This window comes from Hakea prostrata, chromosome 11, assembly GCF_041222555.1.
Source record: "Hakea prostrata isolate BN-2017 chromosome 11, UWA_Hpros_2, whole genome shotgun sequence".
Classification (NCBI taxonomy): domain Eukaryota; kingdom Viridiplantae; phylum Streptophyta; class Magnoliopsida; order Proteales; family Proteaceae; genus Hakea; species Hakea prostrata.
The window spans coordinates 20,072,725-20,084,841 of record NC_142610.1 but is presented as its reverse complement, the minus strand read 5'-3'; the positions used below and the strand labels follow the sequence as shown (position 1 = coordinate 20,084,841).

General features: G+C 35.3%; 1 protein-coding gene across 1 annotated transcript; it reads right to left on the bottom strand.

The window, feature by feature from the left end:
• Window positions 1-4,559: 4,559 nt before the first annotated feature.
• Window positions 4,560-8,199, bottom strand: LOC149000709 (uncharacterized). The gene is made up of 2 exons (XM_089140510.1): window positions 5,287-8,199; window positions 4,560-5,180 (listed from the first exon to the last, which is right to left on the bottom strand). The coding sequence occupies exons 1-2, from the start codon at window positions 8,135-8,137 to the stop codon at window positions 4,858-4,860; spliced, it is 3,174 nt and encodes a 1,057-aa protein (XP_088996636.1). The 5' UTR covers window positions 8,138-8,199; the 3' UTR covers window positions 4,560-4,857.
• Window positions 8,200-12,117: the final 3,918 nt, after the last annotated feature.

Here is a 12,117-nt window from a genome sequence, read left to right as displayed (position 1 = left end):
TGTATCAAATGGACTTTGGGAAAATCAGATCGATTAATAAAAGCTCACTTCTATTTTATTTTATTTCATTTTCTTCAAATACAACATAGTGGTCCCACACATACACAAAAAGGAAGAAAGAAAGTAGAAGAAGGTATCTTAGGCTCTTTTTGGTATCAATTATCATTGTCAATTATGAAAAAATTTCATTATTTTAAATTGTTTGGCATCTATTCTTAATTTTATTTTTATTTAAAATAATAGAAAAACCTCCAAAATTCATAATGAACTTTTTGTCCATTATGGATTATGATGAGAATTTCATTATCTTCATTTGTGTAAGTTTACTTAAAGTTTTGTAAGTAAGATGAGGGTACAATAGTCAATACATATTTATTTATAACAACCATACTTTTTCCTTCTTTTCTCACTTGTTTACTATCATTTTTTAACAATTTTTTTTCTTGACACCAAATTTATTTTTCATTTCATAATTTATTTTCAATAAAATTCACCAAATTATTTTTCATTCTTGACCAATAATGAATTCTTGTACTTATTTATTTTAAATAGGCATAATAGAGAATGAGAATTGATACCAAAAAGAGCCTTAATAAAGAGATCCTGCAGATACATATCTATTGATAAACTCGAAACTTAAAACGAGAGTTTGAATTGGAATCTAAATTATATATAAAATGCTATCTTAATGATGCAGTTGAGTTGTGCTTAAGTCAGCTCGGAGGAAAATCGTGTCCAAAAAAGAAATAAAAACTCAAAGCTCAAGGATAGCATTAGGATCAAGTTTAGGGCCGACCTTTCTTAGCGATCGGCCCGTGATAACCTGATTTCTCTGGAGGACTGCCAAAAATCTCTCCATCATCAGGTCCTCCAAAAAGCTTCCGGCGACCTGGTAAGTCTATTGCCAGAGCTCCACTATACTGCACTGTCTTGGTGGTGGGACTAGTAAGATAACTTTGAAACCCACTGTCTGGTCGAACAGATAAAGCTGGTAAAGATAGATCAGCAAGACAGATCAACCAAACCATCAAAGTCATAACACAAAGTCGATGATGATTCAAAGTATCCATTACTGATTTGGGGGAGGAAGATCAAAAAGGCAAGGTTCAAAGCTAGCTAATAAGTAATTGAAGCCCTTGAGAATGGAGATCAGGTCCTCACGCTAGAACTATTCTCACACACTTGATGGAATCATTCGTATATATGATCTTTGGAATTCAGAAAAAATGAGATATATTTATAAGAGAACCTGATCACACACTTGGGTTTAACTTTATTGAAATAAAAAATATTAAAAAAAAAATCCCTAACGCGTAAACCACACAGGGTGGTGAGCTTCACCTTTATTGAAATGAAAAAATAAAAAAAATAACCCTAATGGATGAAGGTTTACCTTTATTGAAGTCAAAATAAACCCCTGACGGGTGAACCACACATAATGGGGGTAGTACTGTAAAGTCAGAATACATTAAAGGTAGTTAGGAATTACGAATTATCTAATCATAGCTTAACGGAATAGATCATTGTACCATTTTAAAATACATTTTGGGGTGTCCGTGCCAATGTGAAAATTTTTTTTGGAACATATGTGAATTTTACTATACATTTTAGGGTGTTCTTAAAATTTTTCCTAAATAATAAGTATTTAACCCATCTTTTCTATTAGAACTATTCGATCGAAGCTCTTCTATATGACGCCATCTAATGGTTGAATGGATATAAGAGTATTTTAGTCCTAAAAATTATAGTTTGTCCTTCATTTTTTTTGGATACTACAAGGGAGACAAATGCAAGTTGTCATATTTTGGGTTAAAAATGACTTGAATCAAAACTTAGGGGGTCCAAATGAAATTTTTCCTTAATTAATTATCAATGTCCGTCTTTGGTTGAAAAGAAAAATTTGTTTTCAGTTTATTGCTTTCCATCAATTATTGAACAGCAAGTGCAAATTTCTCACTGGAATATAAATATAAAAAAATATTTAATTTCATGATTGAAGGAGCTCCTTCCGTATTATAGAATATTGGAGAAAAATCAATCATAATACACATGATGAAATAGACCTAGTACTAATTAATTCACAATGTAAAGGGGTTTTTGGATCCAAAGTTTTTGGAATGCTTTTTAGAATAGGACAAAATGCAAAGATGTCCGTGAAATTTCCATATTTTCAGAGTTTAGAAAACATCTCAATCTATCTAAAAGCCTTGGAATGGATTCGTTTTTCTTTTCCTTCCGAAAAAGAGAGGAAATGCAGTAGTGGATTCGTGTCTTTTTACACCAATGCTTTTTAGTAGTGGAAAATCTCTTTTACATATGCTTTTGCATTGCTTTTCTAACATTATACCCCATGAAACGTAAATACTTGTTGACACTATATGGAAGGAGAAAAAGAAGTCTTCCTGTATCTTTATGGAATAACTGACTACCCCCACACACTTTTGATAACCACTTAAATATAACTTGAGACCACATGGAAATTAAAAGCAATTCCAAAATTTGTAGGCATCCATGTTACTTTAAAAGCCACGGCAAGCATTTGTCTATATCATTTGTCTCTCTCGACACCAAACCATGACTTTGACCACCACATCCAATTGATTTTGTAAACTTTCATGGAAGATATGTTTGCTTATGGATCCTACATCTCTTTGTCACCTTTAAAGAGGAAAACTAAAACTTTCAAATTTAAAACAAGAATGGTGTTAATCAGTGCTCTATCCAGCAAGAAATAAAGATTTCCATATGGATATGTTCAAAAGGCCAATGGAGTATTCGTAAACTATGTTCAGACAATTCAAAAACAAAGATTGCAAAAGTATATGGATAATTACTAGTGTCCCTTATACTATGGTTTAATTACTATTTTTTTTCGTTAGACTTTTTTAAATTACTAATGCAACCTTAAATTTTTCTTCTAAGTACTGTTGGCTCTTACCATTTAAACTCCGTTATGTAAGTGATGATGTGGCCTTTTTATTTATTTAATGATCCCAAAATGGCCCTACGGTTTTATATTACTTATTTACACTTATATAAATTAATTACATCTCTTAACAATTAGGAAAAAATTATTTCTAATTAATTAAACAAATAAATAACCAAAAACAAAAACTCATCTTCTCCTCTTACACCCTGCCCAAGGAGAGAGGAAAAAAGTAGAAGAGGAGCTTCCTCTTCCTCTCGATGACCCTCAACCCAACTCCTTCCTTTCTGTCGATAAAACCCTCTAATGGTTGAATGGATATAAGAGTATTTTAGTCCTAAAAATTATAGTTTGTCCTTCATTTTTTTGGATACTTCAAGGGAGACAAATGCAAGTTGTCATATTTTGGGTTAAAAATGACTTGAATCAAAACTTAGGGGGTCCAAATGAAATTTTTCCTTAATTAATTATCAATGTTCGTCTTTGGTTGAAGAAAAAAATGTTTTTAGTTTATTGCTTTCCATCAATTATTGAACAGCAAGTGCAAATTTTCTCACTGAAATATAAATATATAAAAAATATTTAATTTCATGATTAAAGGAGCTCCTTCCCTATTATAGAATATTAGAGAAAAATCAATCATAATACACATGATGAAATAGACCTAGTACTAATTAATTCAAAGGGGTTTTTGGAATGCTTTTTAGAATAGGCCAAAATGCAAGGATATCCGTGAAATTTCCATATTTTTTTAAGTTTAGAAAACATCTCAATCTATCTAAAAGCCTTGGAATGGATTCGTTTTTCTTTGCCTTTTTCTTTTTCTCTTTTTTGGGTAGAAAAAGAGAGGAAATGCAGTAGTGGATTCGTGTCTTTTTACACCAATGCTTTTTAGTAGTGGAAAATTTCTTTTACATATGCTTTTGCATTGCTTTTCTTTTACATATGCTTTTAAATACTTGTTGACACCATATGGAAGGAGAAAAATAAGTCTTCCTGTATCTTTATAGAATTACTGACTACCCCCACACGCTTTTGATAACCACTTAAATATAACTTGAGACCACATGGAAATTAAAAGCAATTCCAAAATTTGTGGGCATCCATGTTACTTTAAAAGCCACGGCAAGCATTTGTCTATCATTTGTCTCTCTCAACACCAAACCATGACTTTGACCACCACATCCAATTGATTTTGTATATTTTTATGGAAGATATGTTTGCTTATGGATCCAACATCTCTCTGTCACCTTTAAAGAGGAAAACTAAAACTTTCAAATTTATAACAAATATAGTGTTAATCAGTGCTCTATCCAGCAAGAAATAAAGATTTCCATATGGTGTGAAATTGCAATTTAATTGTCTATTATCTATTTTTCAAAAAAAAAATTATAGGGGAATTGCTGAGACCAAGACTAATGAGAGGAGAAAGGGTTTAGAAGAGATTCTGTGTGCTTTAGTTGTGTAGAAATTCATGGATGCAGATATGTCTTCTATGCCCACAATTTCCTCACCTTCTTTTGGGTCTTTCCTTAGGGATGTTGAGAGTCTTGTTGATTTGAAATATCATTTTGTTATCAATTAATTTGTTTACCAGTTCACATATATTGTATGTAAAGAAATGATGAGTGTTTTGTTCAGTGTAGTCACTACAAATGAAGAGGATAGATAATTGCGTCTTATAACCTTCATAGGTTCTGTAACTTTTGCTTCTAATCTTATCTTAGCTTGTATTTGTTCTAAGCATTTATTAAAATGAAAGAAAATGTTACAAAATACTAGTCTTAGATGGTGGGTTAATCCCACAAGATCCATACATAGGAAAATGCTAACACACTTGTACATAAGCAACCTAGAAGAAACCTAAAGAGTTATAAAACGATGCATACTCTTGAAACTTACAACAGATCCTTATTTCCCTTTTGAAAATTTCAAGAGGAGATGATGACTTCTATTTTCTCAGACACATAGTGCATGTCAGGTCGAGATTGTGGATTATTGGCTAAACATAAGATTGCCAACTTCATAATAGACAATATTTTTTTTTCCATGTCTATTTTGGGAGGGGGGAGTTGCTGAGCCAACACGTCTCTCAATAATATGTCTTGCTTTGTTGATGGTAGTATTGAGTATGATGGTGATGATAGTGTTGAGATGAGCTCACTTGGATGTCTTCCCATAACCACTTCTAGCATTAATACCCCAAAACTATAAACATCACATTTTTGGGTCACCTTCATAGTGTAGGAAAACTCTGAAAGACAAGAAAAAATAAAATGCAAACAACATATAAATAGATATCTCATACTTAAATAATTAATTTATATTTCTTCATGGTAGGGAAATGGTGAAGTAATTACCTGGTGCAACATATCCGTAGGTCCCCGCTTGAGTAGTCCAATTGGATGAATCGGGCTTTAATAGTCTTGCAGTGCCAAAGTCAGATACACATGCTTTGTATTCATGGTCCAACAAGATATTATTGCTTGATATATCCCGGTGGATGATTGGTGGTAAACAATCATGGTGCATGTATGACAAAGCATTTGCCACACCTTTAATAACATTAGCCCTCTTTATCCAATCTAATTCTGATGCAAGCTTGTCATTGTTGAGGATCTTAGATAAGCTTCCTCTCTCAAAATACTTGTAAACCAAGAGTGGGTGTTGTGCACAAGAACAAAATCCATATAGTTTCACAATGTTTCGGTGTTGGATTTTTGTCAATGCACTAATCTCATTTTTAAATGCCTGTATGTTGGCTTTCTCACATGAATCCTCTAATGGTTGATGAAGCTTTTTGACAGCAACTACTTGATTCGTCGACAGCCTTGCTATGTACACGCTTCCAAATCCTCCTGTCCCAATGCAATATTTGGCATCGAAATCCTCTGTTGCTTCAACAATTTCTTGGTATGCAATTCTTCCATCGTAATTCCATATAGAAAATAAATCCATTTTGCATGGTGTTGCTGTTTGCGTTGTCTCAACATTTCGATTTCTTCGTTGGACATGGAAGATGCAAAGAAGAGCAAATAGAAGAAATAGCAAACCTAACATTGGAACCAGGACAACAACCAAAATTTTAGGGTCTAAATTTCCCTTTTTACTCTTTGACAAGGATGATTCACATGGTTGTAGACCAGTTGCATTCCCACACAATGCTTTGTTGTTTCTTAAAACATCTGTCGTAGCATTTTGCAAGGCTCTGATGTTCGGAATTGGACCCTCAAACTCATTGTAAGATATATCAATTGATGTCAAGCTAAACATTCCATCGAATGCAGAGGAAATGGTACCTGAGAGTTTATTGTGGGAAATATTTAACTTCTCCAAGTACCTTAAATCTTTGAACTGTGACCGTATCTCTCCACTGAGGTTGTTTTGACTAAGATCTAATACCTGTTGAAGGTGAATCAGATCTCCAATCTGAGAGGGAATGCTTCCGTTGAAATTGTTGTTGCTTAAATCCAAATATAGCAAGTTGGAGCAGTTTCCTATTTCTTTTGGTATCTGTCCACTCAAACTGTTTGATGACAAATCAAGATTTGTTAAGCTATACATCATTCCAACTTTTGATGGTAAACTGCCAAAAAGTTGGTTGTCACTTAAATTGAGATTTAGCAAAGATGTCAACCCACTAAATTCCTTTGGAATTTCTCCCACCAAATAATTTGAAGAAAGGTCAAGAACCCCGAGTTGAGTTAGCATCCTAAGCTCCGAAGGTATCTTACCTGTAATGTTATTCTTAGCCAACTTTAGAGTTTGCAAGTTTTGGCATTGTCCCCAAGTTGATGAAAGTTCACCATGCAATTGATTGTTGCTCAAACCAATGTAATTGAGCTTCTCATAAATCCCAAAGTATTCTGATAAGTCCCCAACAAATTGGTTATTCTCGAGACGAAGTCTAAATAAGCTTGTGCAGTTTTTGAAACCTTTTGGAAGATTACCAGTGAGATGGTTGTCAGATGCAGAGAAGTTTACAAGCGATCCACCCATGCATAGTCCTTGAGGTAGACTACCTGAGAAATTATTATCTCCCAATTGCAAGTTTGTCAGCTTGGTAAGATTTCCTATTTCTTCAGGGATTGATCCAGAAAGTCGATTTTCCAGAACATTCAGATTGATGAGATTCTTCAGGTTTCCCAAAGTGGAAGGTATGAACCCAGATAGAAAATTTTTTGTCAAATCTAGGTGAACTAGATTCGTTAAATTTCCTATTTCTGAAGGAATACAACCAGATAGTTGATTCTCAGAGAGGGCTAAATCTTTGAGGTTTCTCAGACTACATAAAGAGACAGGGATTGAACCACTGAGATTGTTCTTAGGTAACTCTAAAAGAGTAAGTGATTTCAAGTTTCCAATTTCTGTAGGGATGAAACCAATGAGACTATTATTCACCAGGCTCAACCATTTGAGCTGAGTCAAGTTTCCAATTTCCTGGGGAATGGTACCTGAAAGTTGGTTTTTATACAGGAACAGAGTGTGCAGATTTTTCAAATTACCTAAAGATTTAGGGATTGAACCAATGAGATTGTTTGTGTATAGAGAAAGCTCCCTTAGATTGGTCAAATTCCCAAGAGATTCAGGTATGAAACCAGAGAGGCTGTTGGAGAACATGGTGAGAATAGCAAGGTTGTTCAATCTTCCCATATCGTCAGGTACCGATCCATTGAAATTGTTTGAATCAAGAAACAACATGTTCAGATTAGTAAGTTGACAGATTTCAGATGGAATTGATCCTGAGAACTCATTCACTGACAGATCAAGGAAATTGACAACAGATAGGTTTGCAATGTTGGTGGGAACAATACCACACATTGAATTATTAAAGAAATTAAGATGCGTCAGAGTAGAAAGGGAGGAAAATGGGAAGTTTTCAACCATACCTTGCAAGCCCATGCTAGTTAAGTTTAATTCGGTGATGCTTTCCCCTTGATTGCAAGCAATTCCAATCCAACTGGTGCATGGGTCTGATCTCTGTGAGGAATTGGAATCAAGTAGTGTCCATGAACGGAGAACAGATTGGCTTTTGTCACGGAGAGTAGCTTTCCATTTGAGGAGAGCATCAGCTTGCTCTATAGTTGTGTTGGAACTTGAGGCATAGGAGTAGCAGGGATGAAGGAGCAAAATGAAGCACAGGAGCGACAGGAGATTGTTCAAACAGAAGAAATTCAGACTAACAAGTACAGTTATATTGCAGAAAGCCATCTTCTTTTCTGGGTGCCTTCCAACTGTTGCAGAGCAGTGAGAGGTTTATGGTGCAACAATGATATGATCAACCTAAGGCTTTCTTATCGAGTATGGGCTTGTAAATTTGAAAGTCGAAGTCTTCGTCTAAAAGCAAGTAGATTCTACTTTGTAAAAAGAAAATCTTTAGGGACTAAAAAATCTTGGAGATGATGTTAAAAAAATAATACAAAAGCACAAATAAGACAAGTATGTCTTTGGAATGCAACGTTGAAAGTGGAAAGACTTGAGACAAAGGAGGTTGACCTTAAATAAAGAAAATGAGCATCCAGCAACCGGATTCTACTTTCTAAAGAAGAAAAACTTTAGGGACCAACAAAGCTGGCGAATAATGTTAAAAAAGTAATGTAAAAGCACACACAATACATGATTTACGTAAATAAACACGTATGTCTTTGGGATGCAACAACAATCTTTAAACGTGAAAGTCGAGAAAGACTTGAGACAAAGTAGGTTAACCTAAAATAAAGAAAATGAGTATCCAAGTAAGCAGATTCTACTTTCTAAAAAGAAAATCTTTAGGGACCAACAAAGCTTGAGGATAATGTTAGAAAAGTAATACAAAAGCACACACAAGACGAGATTCAGTGTATAAACATGTACCTCTTTGGTATGAAACAACAATCCTTATATGTAAAAGTGGAACGACTTGAGAAAGAGGAGGTTGACCTAAAATAATGAAAATGAGTAGACTATCAAAAATTGAACCAAATTAGAAGGCAACTACTAACAAAGCACAAATCACAAGATTAGCTGAATTCATCACCAATACAGATAAAGAATGAAAAATATTTCGGTCAGGTTTATTTGAATCTAGGATTACAATCGGGTAATGCCGGTCGAATCTCACAAATGAACTACATCATCCTTAGGTCAAAGAGGGCAAATTAAATGATCGAAGTTGTCATTGCATCTAGACTTGTAAATGGACAACTGAAATTCGCCTCCGAATTCACATTCATATTGTTTAAGGGTCTCCGAATCCGAAAATTTTCTTTTAGGAAAATATCCATATCCATCCGATAAGTAATTGGATGCGGATTTGGATAACTGCTAATCAAATCAGATAATATCCGGTTAAGATTTTATCCGATTAGAATAATATGATTTTCTATATGTATAAAATGTGGCATGCCTAAACCAGTTAACCCTAATGTTGAACTCTCCCTAAAGGGCTAAATCAGTAAATTCATAATATTTTTAACCAATTAACTCACAAATCTCCAAATCGAATTACCAAAACGCTAGTCCAACCGCCAGTGTTCTTCAAGCTTGGGAAAGCCAAATTGTCACACCCCACCCACCAGTATCGATCCCGCCCGACAACCCGTGGGTGCGATCAGTCACAGGATCCATGGTTTACCATCAATGTTAATAAATGCACACAATAATAATAAAGAGCAAGAATAAATCTAGATAATTAAGTTAAAGAAATTACAAGAGTACAATTACTCCAAAGGAAAGAATCCCAAAAAGAAAGAATAAAGTAATATGTTCCAAGATTGATAGAGTTTAGCGGAAGCAAAAGTTAAACTAATTCTGATTGTTTCTTTGTCTTCTTTCGTGGGCAAAGGGTCTTTTCTTCTAATTTAGCAATGAAGGGAGTCATCCAACTTTCCTCCACTGATTTCTTAAAATGTCAGGCAAAGGCGATCTACCTCCTCTTGCCATCAATGCATGGGTGCTATAAGCGCACTCCAGGCATCCGCAAGAGGTTTCATGAAATACATCTCCATTACCTATTGGTGTTGGCGCCACAACTTCTTCACAAGAGTCGCTATAGTCATATGGAACTTCTCTTGATCCAGTATACCCATCTATATAATATAGTTAAACACAAAGAAAGGAATGAGTTCTGGCAAACTTAGTAAGGAAATACATCTCACATACATATCGTCAGTGTATCAGGATAAGCACATATATAAAGAATGATATGCAAATATATGAATGCAGCTATAAATCTAACTATGCAAGTCTCTATGTGGCGGACATGCTTTAAGATATAACACCAGCTCTCCTCTAGATAGGTCTAGTCACTATGATCCCTCATGGACTGGTTACCTCTGTTGGGATCCCGGCACCGGGGGTTTAGTCCTCGTCAATCAACTATGGTTGGGGTTTAGGTCCACACTCTCTCATCACGACCATTGGCATGAGTACGGGCGCATGTCAGGGTTTCTAATCCAATGCAAGGTCATACAATGACATACTACATGTAGTCCAGATACTTCCCTATAGCACCAACCAACTCGGATCAGTATCCTTCTCTACCTAAGAATGAGAATCCTCACGGACTAGCTACCACTGTTGGACTCTATCCCCTAACCCTATGGTCATCCATATATTATTGGGGCAGATGCTCTCAAATACCCTCACGACTCCCAGCTGCTCCTTGGACGCCCATGAGCCCAACCCTAACATATGCAACTCTACCAATGCATGATCAACAGTGGACCACTAAATCTCCGCATGGACTGACTACCATTGTAGGATGAGACAGAATCACATCACCGTCATCACGAGTCATTCGGCTTCAATACCCCTGCCGAAAGGGTAATAGCATGTATGGGTACCTAACCTTGCAATCTAAACTCCTAGGTATGTCATCTAGCAACCATGATAGTGCTGGGGCCATCAGTAGGCAATGTCCATACCACAGCCCCTAATATCCCAAGCAATAGATACCCAATATGGATACCTTCCACCATGGTTACATCATATCATCAATCATTATTACATACTCAATCATTATATATCATAAAGTAATGGAAATACATCTAAACATTATTCACACCATATATTCAACTGCTAATTATTGAATCATACTATTATAGCAAGTAATAAGAACAATGATGCATGTAAAAAAATCAAAAAGTTCATCATAGATCACATCATCGCATATATATAATTAGAATGTGTCCTTACTTGTAGGAATGTAAAAGCTTACTAAAGCGCAGTTAGACCTCACCCACAACAGTGCCAGTACACCTTAGATACTACCTAGTATAAGGTTAAAAAATTACATTAAGGACAAGAATCAAAACAGAACAACAATCAACTTGACTGGGCTACTGTGACCCAACCAGTCGCTATAGCACCACTATCATTGTTACAAGAAGGCTCTCTAGAAGATACATTAGGCACTGTCAGCCCATGAGAGACAAGGAACAAACCTGTTACTGTTAGGGACCTATGTCATGTCATTTGATGCTGAGAGGTTGATGAATATGCAACAATCAAATCCAGGGAAGCTGTAAGTATAATTGTTTGGCCTAATATGGTGATTCTACCCTAGGTGTTGCGGACGGATGCACAACTACGAAGAAAAAAATAATTAAAATGGAAAAACCCAATCTGGCCAGTGTCAAAAGACAATGAGAGAAAATCTCACAAGTTTTTGTTAAAAATTATTGCAATCCCACAGACAATTCTTCCACAGCCCACAACCTAATATGCCACTCACAATGACTCACACTTTGTCTCCTAAACCATAGAAGAAAGAAAGGAACTTAACTAGAGTAAAATATATTTCTTACCTTTCTGATAACTTTCTCCATTCTTTATTTAATCAAACCCAATACCAGGTTACTGTTTATTCTACCAATTAAGGATGAGCTCATCAGAATAAGCTTTGCTGGGTCGTACAGGCCTGTTTTCGAAGCTCTAACGTTCGGGTCTTTCTTCCAGGCGGGATGTTGAGAATCATGTTGACTCAAAATATCATTTTGTCATCAATTAATTTGTTTACCAGTTCACATCTCTTGTATGTTACAAATGACGAGTGTTTTATTCAATATAGTTTACTACGAAAGAAAGAGGATAGATAACTGCGTCTTGCTTTCATAGGTTACTGCAACTTTTGCTTTTAATCTTATCTCAATCTCTTCCCTGCTTGAAGTTGTGGAGTAAATATGTGTAGTATACCATTTTCAATCCGAAAC